General features: G+C 40.2%; 1 protein-coding gene across 2 annotated transcripts in view; it reads left to right on the top strand.

The window, feature by feature from the left end:
• Positions 1-12,005, top strand: part of Fbxo8 (F-box protein 8) — a 47,714-nt gene that overhangs the window by 5,655 nt on the left and 30,054 nt on the right. For both annotated transcript variants that reach the window (XM_052162897.1, XM_052162898.1), the window contains exons 2-3: positions 7,090-7,426; positions 11,450-11,576. In XM_052162897.1, coding sequence (XP_052018857.1) covers positions 7,098-7,426; positions 11,450-11,576 — 456 coding nt within the window. In that variant the 5' untranslated portion in view covers positions 7,090-7,097. The remainder of the gene's footprint in view (positions 1-7,089; positions 7,427-11,449; positions 11,577-12,005) is intronic.

Consider the following 12,005-nt stretch of genomic DNA (forward strand, 5'->3'; position numbering starts at 1 on the left):
GGGGGCGAACTTTAGAAAACAAGGCAATATTGTAAATCTTTTTGGATTAAAGCAACCCACAAATGGTATGCCTTTTAGTAAGAAACAAAAAAAGCCTGCTCTTCCAGGGCCAGATCTCTAAGTTTAATGAGTGGGGCTTTTATGTGTTTCATGTGCCTTGTGACCTCTTAGTGCTCGGCTGTTTCCCTTTTCTCTTTAGAAAGACCACCTCGTCTTTCATTTCTCTGAACTGTGGACTCTAAACTTTAGCACTGTGCTTGATTATCAGGTGTTTCTGAAAAAATTTTTACTGGTCTACTCTAAACAACTTTGGTGGTCTATTTGTCTATTTGTCTATTTGCGGGTGTCCAGACATAAATTATTGGCTGCCAATCTGATTCTCAGTGCCTCACTGAAAGTATTTTCTCTAAGACTCTCACACATTCTTACTCCATTAGTACCATTTCATGACACCTCAAGATTTTAAGGCCTAAAATAGTGAAATATGAAGTTGCTATGGTCTGTTTGAGAAAAGCTCTTTTTAAAAAAAATATGTGAATTTTCTTTAATAATTCCTTAAATTTTAAATCCTTACAATTTAATTGAATCTGTATTTTAAACATAGTATTTTAGCACTCTGTCTGAATTAGGACATTTATTTACAAATTATACTTCCACCATTGAGATGTAAAACATAGTGAAAAAATGAGCATCATGTGATGAGAATTTCCATGAAATGACTCATATTTTGTCAGTCATTACTTAATCCGAAAGAATTATAGGGAATCAGGTTGCCTGAGAAAAAAATAAAGCATTAGAATCTGAGTTTGACTCTTCTGTTCCTATTGTTTCTATTGGCCTCTGTGTAGATTTTGACTGAAAGTGAACCATTCTTCGTTCTGGGTGCTGTCTAGTTTTATGTCAACTTGACACAAGCTAGAATCAGAAAGGATGGAGCCTCAACTGAGAAATGCCTACCTACGATGCAGCAGGGCATTTTCTTAATTAGTGAATGATCTAAGAGGGCCCTGTGTGTGGGGTGTGTGTGTGTGTGTGTGTGTGTGTGTGTGTGTGTGTTATCAAATTGGCATCTTTTTTGAAAAATGCAGCCATCTACTGGAAGTAAATTGCATTGAAAACAGGGTCCTCTGGGGCTTGCTCAGCTGCCATGAGCTGCAAGCTGTCCCCTGAGTGTCATTCACCAGACCTTCCACACCACGAACATCCAGGTTAGACCCCTTTCTCAGTCCCCTGTCCAGCGGTCCCCCTGGGCCATGACAAACTGTGAGAGATAATTTCTCTGTAATGTTTTCCAGGTCTGAAAATTCCTTTATTTTTCCGAGATTTACTTTTATTTCTGTATATGGGCATTGTGCCTGTATGTATGTCTATGCACTGACCCTTCCATATGATTGTGAGAAAAGGTAGTGATATATAAAAGTTTTGAGTGCTTGTTAGAGAGTAGTAAATAAACTGGTTTATAGTACTAAAACAATATTATTGGTTAATGTTTATTTTGAGTATTACATAAATGTTTTAGGTATACTGTGAACAAAAGGAAGGGAACAAGAGAACAAGACCAGAAAGTCTAAGAATTAAATCTCCGTGTCCAAAGAAGACCTGGGATATATATATATATCCATACATACATATATACATACATACATACATACATACATACAAACATACGTTTTTCTCTGTCTTTGAGGGTGGGGGGCAATTACTCTTATGGTCAAAGAGAACAATTAAAGATCACTTTCTGCTCTTGGAAAGGACCAGAGTTCAGGTTCCAGCACCTATGTCTGGGCAGGGGATTTGATGCTCTCTTCTGGCCTCATGGTCACCTGCATACATTACATGCATGAACATACTAATTAATTAATTAATTAATGTTTCTCATTTGGAATTTTTCTTAACAGAGTTACTCTGCTAATTCTCTATCAAATTCTATTGGTGAACATTATGATAAAAGAATGTAGTTTTTAATTCTGTGTATGTGTAGTATGTCTGTGTGAGATCATGTGCATGTGTGTTCAGGTCCCACCAAGATGGAGTTGCAGGCAGCTGTGGGCTGCCCAGTGTGGCTGCTAGGGACTTAGCTCAGGTCCCGGCAAGGACAGTATGTGCTCTTAACCGCTGGATCCTATCTCCAGGCCGCAAAGAGGATTTCCTAGTCTTATTGTACAAGTCAAGAAACAGTGACCGAGAGAAAGTAAACTCCTGGTTTTCACTTTTCATCTCACCCAGAATTGTTCCGCTTTTCCCCCCTGTTTTTGAGTCCTCCACCTTTTTATCCTCTTTAGGACATATGTTTCTGCTTCCTTCTCTGCAATATTCTAAACTAATCTATTTCTTTTTGAATAATATTTTAATAATTCTTTGAGTTTTTCCTACATGTGTACAATGTATTTTTGTCATAGCTATCCACTATTACCTTACATTGCTTCTCCCTAGTTCCTGTCATGACTCCAGTCACAGAACTTTACCCTTTCCTTGATATTAAGAAAAGAAAAAGAAAACACTTTTGAGTACAGTTAGTGCTCCCATGGGCCATGCTCCGGGGCTTGAGCAAGCTACCAGTGGCTGTGTCTTCAAAGGAGTGTAGCCTGTCTCTATTGCAAACATGTTTTGATATACTGTGTGTATTTTCCCTTTCGTATGTGTTTATATGTGTGCTTTATACTTGTATGAGTACATTAGTGGGGGGGTGCCTTTGTCATTACATATATTGGAAATAAGAAGACAACTTGTAGGGGCCATCTTTCTCTTTCTCCCACGTGGGTCCTGGGAGTCCCGCATGGATCACCCGTCCTTACAGCACGTGTCTTTACAGACTAAGCCACGTCACATGCTGTTCGCTTCTGAAGGCAGTTTTAGCTAATTGAGCTTATGGATTATAAGTGAATATATTTCAAGTTTTCTTTGTTTTCAAGTCCATCTTAAATCTTGTTTCTATTTATGCCAGCTGCTACTCTACTATAACAGCATAAAAATGTGGGAGAACATCATTAAACTTGAAATCTAAGAAATGTTAATAAAGAAACCGAAATATAAAAATATTATGATAAAGTTAATAAAAACAGCCATGATATGTTCCCTGTAACATGTTCCCAGAGTGTTCAAGATAACTCAGCAGCCACGAGAGTGAGATTCCAGAATCTCCTGTCCATTACTGAAAAGCATAGATGTATTCTGAACTGAATATGAATTACTGCTTTTAAACCAGAAGTGTACGTAATGTCTCTGAGAGCCACACATTACTGGGTAGTGTCAGCTGAGGGTGAGTGAGTAACTAAGGGCCTGAGAGTCAGGACTTGTGGTTGCATAATTTTAGGAGACCACCCATTCTTGCCCCGTATTCATTTACCTAGGTTGCCATTGCCTGAACCTAGCCTTTCATTTTCCACAGAGCAGAGGTTCAATATTCACCATTTCAGTGTTCTTAACAACTGTATAGGAGGCACTGCCATCAATAATGAGAAGTAACTTCTACATACATGGGAACTATCCTCTACTCCTACAAGAATATTTTAAGTTATTATTATCTGTTTTCCTTAGTACATATAAATAACCAGCCATAATTTTATCACAGTAACTCATATTTGCATTAAAACTCATGTTTGCAAATATTTAAAAAAATGTGTTTTTCAGTGTGAGATTCTTGACACCTTAGGTGACCTCTCTGTTCATCTGATTTTCTCTGACAGGTGAGCACACTTTCAGCTTGTTACAGCATTGTTACTCTGTGTTGACAGTACTCTGCTGAGTCCTCTTCCACTGTATAGAATGTGCCAGTGTTTGTACACTTCCCTGGGGAAGCACACCTTAGTTTAAGTGTGAGCACTTATAAATAAAACTGTTACAGATATTCATGTACAAAGTATATTTAATTTTGTAAGAAACTGCCAAACTATCCTCCAAATGGCCCTCGTGTTCACTTCCTCACAAGCATTAGAATCACCAGTGTTAGCCAGGCAGTGGTAGGGCACGCACAGACTGTCATCTCTGTGACTTCTTGGAAAGCCACTTCCTGGAGAAGGAGGTGAAGCTCCTCAAGAAGATAGACAACCTCCATAGGCTGGCAAGTCACAACCAGCGCAGACTGGCGTGCCCCAGGCGTCTCGGGCGAGGATCTCTTGGAGCACCTCACTCTCAATCACTTGATTGAGATTAGGAGGCCTCTGTACCTTCCCAGGGCTCCCTCCCTGCTCTGCACCAGCCGCCTCAGGACCTCCACCTGGAGCAGCCCCTCACCCACTAGGCAGCTTGGTAACCGCCCTGGAGTCTCTCCCAAGTCTTGGACGAAGTAAAAATAAAGTTTTTTGAAACAGAAAAAAACATGTTGTAAGTGTTCATAACAGCTGAGCCATTACCAGTTTCTTTTACTTTAATTTTTAAAATTAATTATTTATTTACATTTCAAATGTTACCCCCTTCCCGTCCCTCCTCCATGAGTCCATGAGCCCCTACCCTATCACCCTTCCCCTTCACCCCTAAGAGGTTGCTGACCCACTCCCACATCACCCCTCTAGAATCCCCCTTCTCTGGGGCATCAAGCAAAGACAGGCCAAAGCACATTCTCTCCCACTGAGGTTAGACAAGCAGTTCTCAGATACATACATAGTGGCGGCCATGGTCCAGCCCATGTATGCTCCTTGGTTGGTGGCTTAGTACCTAGGAGCTCTGAGGGGTCCAGTGAGTTGATACTGTCCTATGGGGTTGCCATCCCCTTTAGTTCCCTTCCACTGGAGTCCCTGACCTCAGTCCAATGGTTGGGTGGATCAGCTTCTGTCTCAGCTAGGTGCTGGTAGAGCCTCTGAGGGGACAGCCATGCCAGGCTCCTGTCTGTAGGCACAACATGGCATCAGCAATAGTGTCATGGTTTGGTGCCTGTGCATGGAGTGGATCACAAGTTGGGCTGGTCTCTGGATGGCCTTTCCTTCAGTCTCTGTTCCAGTTTCAGTCTCTGTTCCTGCATTTTCTTTAGACAGGAACAATTCTGACTCAAAAATTTTGAGATGGGTAGGTGTCCCTCCCACTATCCCCCCACTGGGGCCCTGTCTATCTACTAGAGGTGGCCTCTTCAGGTTTCATCTCCCCACTGTTGGGCACTTTGGCTAAGGTCATCCCTATTGGGTCCTGGAAGCCCCTTACATCCTTGGTGCCTGGGACATTCTAGAGGTCCCCTGCCCGTCCCCTACCCCACACTGCTGCATATTTCTATTCATTCTCCTGCCCCTCTGGGCTTCTCTCCTGTCACCACCCCCATACCTTATCCTGACCCCCTTTTCCCTCCCCCTCCCACTAACCCAGATCCCTCCCTCCCTCAGCCTCCCATGATTATTTTGTTCCCCCTTCTAAGTGGGATTGAAGCAGCCACACTTGGGCTTTCCTTCTCGTTAAGCTTCATATGGTCTGTGAGTAGTAGCATGGGTATTCTGAATTTTTCAACTAATAATCACTTATCAGTGAGTACATACCATGCATGTCCTTTTCTGTCTGGGTTACCTCACTAATGATGATATTTTCTAGTTCCAACCATTTGCCTGAAAAACTCATGATGTCCTCATTTTTAATTGCTGAATAGTATTCTATTGTGTAAATACACCATATTTTCTGTATTCATTATTTGGTTGATTTGGATTGTTTCCAACTTCTGGCTGTTACAAATAAGGCTGTTATGAACATAGTTGTAATGGATATATATATATATATATATATATATATATATATACACACACACACAGAGAGAGAGAGAGAGAGACAGACAGACAGACAGACAGGCAGGCAGGCAGACAGGGTATTTGATCCATAACCTCAATTTTTTTGTCCCAATAATAACCACAAATTTATTAAATATACATGTGACTTCTTTTTAATTAAGGAAATAATGTTCTCTACATTTTTGAAGTTCTTCTGGATGCTGAAACTATTTCTACGACTTTTCCATAGTGGTAACCAGTGGTTTGGTTTGTGTGTCTAACGGGTGGTTTTTTTTCTTTCTGTGTTCCATCTAAGGTTCAAATCATACCAAGAAAATCATTTCACTATTTTACTGACTTCATGTGAAAATCAGTATTCTTTTTCTAAATTTTTTTAAATAGTTCGGATTAATGAAACAAGAATATTTTGTTTGAAAGAGATTCATGAAAGTAATTATTTGTATTAAATAGTATTTCTGATTTGATTTTTTTTTCCTCAGTTCATTTTCTCAGGAAAAACTGCTTGCTTGGAAAGCAGTATCAAGCAAGTTTAGGCCAGTCATTTTCTAAATATTTGTGTATGTGGAGTCCAGGATATTTAACAGCTGCTCTGGCAGGTGACATGAAGGTGGAAGAGACTAGAACACACCTTCTTATATCTTTTCCCAGGTGCTTTGGACAAATCCACAGGTCTATTTGGAGAAGAATTGAAAAATTACTCTAAATTACATTTTTATTTTTTAGCAGCCATGAAACCAAATAGGAGGTTATTGCTGAGAAATTTATTCTAGGTGTCTAATTTATAAGGTTTTGAATTAAACTTCAGGGCCTGTGTTACATTTATTACAGTCTACAGCCTAAGTGTGGACTGGCGGAATTAAATGGAAAGCCTGCATCACAGCTATTATGCATCTGGGAGTTTGGTTAAAAGGGACTAGCTTAGCTGAGTCTGAGATGTGATAAACAGCAGAGTCTGGAGGCTGTTTAACTGAAGTCCTGGGCTCCCATCAGAGCTGGATTTAATACTAGCCCGTAAGTTTGTGTAACTGCAATTTGTGTTTTCTGGACATCAGAACTTAACTCCCACCACATGAACCAATGATTATGTTTTACTTGTGAATTTTAAGGCTTTAGCAAGCAAGCTGGTGGAGAGGTGATACGCAGACCAGGTATTTAAACCTCTCTCCCGAGTGTGCCCCTCGCAGCACCCAGCTCTTCCTATGGTCCCCTGCAGCGCTCAGCAGTCGAGCTATTCCCAGCCTCTTTTAAAGTGGATTGTTTGTTTTCTTGTTGAAACTGTTTTAATGAAAACTTTTGTTTCCAATAAACAAATGCATCCGATTTGTTAAACCTCTGGGAAAGATGGTTTGTTGCCTGTCCCCCTTACTACTTTCTGGCCTTCTCCCAGGCTTGCAGATGGGTCAAGGACTCTGGAGAGTGGCCAGAAACCAGCATCTCCAACAGGAAGCCTACGGTGAGACAGGCAACCTCAGTAGAGAGCAGAGCAGGAGAGTGGCCTCAGGCAACATTTCTCACACCAGCCACCGGAAGCAAGCCCAGGGAGGCATCGATCTCTATCATCTTCTGAAGGCTCGGAAGTCTAAAGACCAGGAAGGGTTCATTAACTTGGAAATGCTGCCACCGGAGCTGAGCTTCACCATCTTATCCTACCTGAACGCAACAGACCTCTGCTTAGCTTCCTGTGTTTGGCAAGACCTCGCCAATGACGAACTTCTCTGGCAAGGGTAAGGTAAACTCACCAATATTTAACTGAGATCCCTATCTAGTTTAATGTTCTTTTCATAATAAGCATGCATTGTGAAATAATTTCATTTAATATGAGCTTACAGTAATTTTTTTTATTTTTTATTAAATCCTAGAAAAATAAGTAAGAGTTATCTTCTCAGTTTTGATGTTGCCAAAAAGATAGTAGAGAAGACAATGAGATAAAGACTTTACAGAAAGAAGTTATAATCAAGACAGGGTATTACACATCAGAAATCGCAGTCATTTGAGAAGCATCTCTATTCTGAGTTAGAATTTATAATCTATAGTGTGTAGCCCTTATATCTTGGTGAAGTTTGTGTTTTGCAGCATCTCATCTGATGACTAGGCTGACTTAAAGATCAGTGAAAACAGTGACTTTGTTTCTTTCAAAATGAGCATGTCTGTTTTTATATTTCTGTTTATCAGTGTTTGCTAGCATCAACTTTTAAATTATGACAACTTCGCCTCTGCTTTTTCTAAACTCCTTCCCTCACTGAAAGCAGGTGAAAAGCATGACGGACAGTTTGTTAGATAAATCTTAACAGCTGTTACACCAGTTTCAATTCAAACCACATCCATGAGCTTTTGTGAAACAATGGATTTTTATCTCATTTATTTCTAAACAGCCTCCTACTCTAATGATGTGGTTTCTTTTCTCTTTTCAGTCTTGAAAATGCTACTAGTTAGAAGAGTCACTGGATTTCAGATTTTCCAATATTCTTTCCCAAAACTTAAGTCTCATTGTCTTAAAGTAACCTTTATAATGATAAAGAACTTATCAATAGTAGTAATATACCTACTATTGATAGTAGTAATATACCTACTATTGACTGGAAAGTTAATTGACAGATTTGATAAATTAATTTTCAAATTTTACTAAATTTCAATGGCAGTATATTTTCAGTTGCAGCATTTCTGATTTGATCTTCCTAAGGTATCTGGATTGTAGTATAAAAGTTAATTTATTATCAACTAATATACATAAACAATCCGTCTTATTGTTTGTGGCCTCGTGCTGTGTGAGTACAAATTCTTATAGCATTATTTAAAATAAGTGAGTTTTAATGCTTTAACTATTATGAAAGATTAGAATAATACTTTACCCCTGGCTTATTCTTGGTCGTCTTTTCCCCCACATCTTAGCATTTTCCACAGATAATTTGTGTTCTTTTATTTGAACTTTGTTTGCTTCATTTTTCATTTGTTTGTTGCCCAGACTGACTGCCAAGTCCTGAAGCCCTGCTTCAGCTCTGATTCACTGTGAGGGCTGCAGGTGAACACCACCACAGCCAGCTGGTTCTGTATTTGAAATTAGGACAATATTCATTTCTAAACTAGTCAAATTCAGTCTGAATATTTTTATTAGAGCTTTAAAGGCATTTAAATTTATTAAAATATATTTTCAGTATTTTTTGTCTTAATGTGTTCTGATAGATTCCAGAACTCTAAGGCATTTCACTAAATGCTTTATCTTTCAAATACTAAGTAATACATCTGTTTAAATTTGAAAAGCATGATCCTATGCTACAGAAAATAGTTTATTAAGAGATATAGTTCTTCTTCAAGGTTGAATGAACGTTTTAAGAGCTGCACGTCTCTGTACTAGTGAAGACTCGTGCACCTGGAGCCGCACTTTCAGCATGCTCAGCATCACAGCCCTGGGCGCCCATAGCTGTGCAATCGTGCTGTGTTTAACTTGTTGTTAATGTATTCCTTTTTGAAAAAGAAAAACAAGTCTCCTTGACCAACATTTACTGTTACTTCACAGTTGGCATGGACTTAATAGAGCCCCACTAGTTTAACACGGCAAGCTCTCAGATATCTAGATGTTACAGGAATGTATATTAGTTGTGTGTCTTTTGGAGACTTTTTAAAAATTTTTCATTAATTAATTAATTCACTTTACATCCCAATCACAGCCCTGACATCTCCTCCCAGTCCCCCCTCACATAGCCCTTTCCCCATCCCTCCCTTCCCTTCTCTGAGAAGGGGGTGGCCCCCCTGGGTACCAACACACCCTGGCACATATAGTCACTGCAGGACCAGGGGCATCCTCAAATGCATCCTCTCCCATTAAGGCCAGACAAGGCAGCCTAGTCAGGGGAACAGGATTCACAGGCAGGCAGCAGAGTCAGGGACATCCCCTGCTCTAGTTGTTAGGGGACCCACATGAAGACCAGCTGTATATCTGCTACATATGAGTGGGGGCCTAACTAGGTCCAGCCCATGTATATTCTTTGGTTGCTGCTTCAGTCTCTGGGAGCCCCCAAGGTTCCAGGTTAGTTGAATTTACTGGTCTTCTGGTAGAATCCCTATTCTCTTCAGGTCCCCTAATTCTTCTCCCAACCCTCCCACAAGACTCCCCAAGCTTTGTCTAATGTTTAGCTATGGGTCTCTGCATCTGTTTTGGTCAGCTGGTTGGTGAAGCCTCTCAGAATACAGTTATACTAGGCACCTGTCTGCAAGAGTAACAGAGTATCATTAGTAGTGTCAGAGATTGGCACTTACCCATGGGATGGGTCTCAAGTTGGGCCAGTCATTGGTCATCTATTTCCTCCGTCTCTGTCCCTGTATATCTTGTAGTCAGGACAAATTTTGAGTCTAAGGTTTTGTGGGTGGGTTTCTGTCCTTATCCCTGGGAGTCCTGCCTGGCTATAGGAGGTGGCCACTTCAGGCTCCATATCCCACACTATTGGAGTCTCAGCTTGAGACACCCTCATAAACTCCTTGGAGTCTTCCCCCCATCTCAGGTCTCTGGCTTGCCCTAGAGATGCTCACCCACCTTCAGCTGCCACTGATTTGCGGTCACTCACAAGGCCCTCTCTATCCGGCTTGCCATACTCCTGATCCACCCCCACCCCTATCCTTATTCCCCTCCCCATCCCTCTCCCACTCAGTTCCCCTGCTCTCTCCACCTCTGATGACTCTTTCCCCTTCTGAGTGAGATTAAAGCATCTTCCCTTGGGCCTTCCTTATTATTTGGCGTCTTTAGCTCTGTAGAATTTAGCATGGGTACCTTGTACTTTATGACTAATATCCGCTTATCAGTGAGTACATGCATGTCCTTTTGAGACTGGGTTACCTCACTCAGGATGATATTCTCAAGTTCATCCATTGCCTGCAAAAGTCATGAAGCTCTTGTTTTTAATAGCTGAGTAGTATTAGATTGTATAAATGAACAGCATTTTCTTTCTAGAATGTGCCTAGTCTCCTATAGTGACTTGATTTACCCAGATGGATTAAGGGTGTCCCCCATGCCCGTCTCAAAGCAGACTGGGGTGGGAATGTTGAGGAAGAGCTATGTGAGAGAGGGACTGGGAGGAGCTTCAATCGGCATGTAAAGTAAATAAATTAATAACCATTAATTGAATGGTTATTAATTAATTTAATTAAATTAATTTATAGCCATTATTTTTTGTTGTTGTTGAGGGGCATTTGGGTTGTTTACAATTTCTGGCTATTATGAATAAAGCTTCTATAAACATAGTAGAGCAAGTACCCTTGTGTATAGTGGGATATCTTTTGTATATATGCCCAGGAGTGGGTCTTGGTCTCATGCAAGAGCCAATTTTATTCAGAGCATCAGACAATTTATGCCCTAAGGATTAAGAGTAACCATATGGAGTAAGGTATTCAGCCACAAGGACAAGCCTTATGTGGCAAAAACATGTTTTTTCCATATAGGCATATAAATAAATAACAGTAGTAGCTATGATGAATAAACTGATGTAAATTCACTTCTATCTGCTATCCTTGGGAGGAACCCAAAACGTATTCCAAGAGCAATTTCATGTTTTTGAAGAAACTGAGGTCACAAGACTCTTATTTCCTTGGAGGATTTTGTTTCTGTTTTTGTTTTTTATAAGTACTCAAAATTTCCTTCACATGATTCCATTCTTAATGTTTCAACAGCCACAAAATTTAACTTTGTGTCATTTAATTTCAGAATTTTATCTTAGGGAATACAGTAACATTTATCTCATTTTCTTTTATGTTTACAGGTTGTGTAAATCCACGTGGGGTCACTGTTCAATATACAATAAGAACCCACCTTTAGGATTTTCTTTTAGAAAATTGTATATGCAGCTAGATGAGGGAAGCCTCACCTTTAATGCCAACCCAGAGGAGGTAAGTGGAGAACAGGGTTCTGTGCCTCAGGTGCGTGTGTGTGATCCTGCTGCAGTCTTCTAATAGTGTAACCTTGAGGGGAAAGTCAGAGTGACTGGACATGCCTTCCAGTCTCTGAAAGACCAAGCTTCTGGTTACTGTTAGATGGCATCATCTCTTTTGTTTGCCTTTCCTGCTTATATTCTAGTCTGTCTATCTGCTAACCCTGTATAGCAGTATTCTTGAGATGTAGCCAGTGCTTTACTGGTCTGATAGATAGTACCAGGGAGTATAAACTTTTGTTAATGAGAGCACTCATGTAATATATTCATCAGTTATATCTGCAGCGTTATCTTCCCATCTACTCTATCTAGTAGTGAGGTACTTGTAATAGAGATAATCCCAGGAAACATCATCCTAGTGTCCTGTATCAAGATGCTGAATGGTGAT

This window comes from Apodemus sylvaticus, chromosome 18 (genome assembly GCF_947179515.1).
Source record: "Apodemus sylvaticus chromosome 18, mApoSyl1.1, whole genome shotgun sequence".
NCBI classification, from domain to species: Eukaryota; Metazoa; Chordata; class Mammalia; order Rodentia; family Muridae; genus Apodemus; species Apodemus sylvaticus.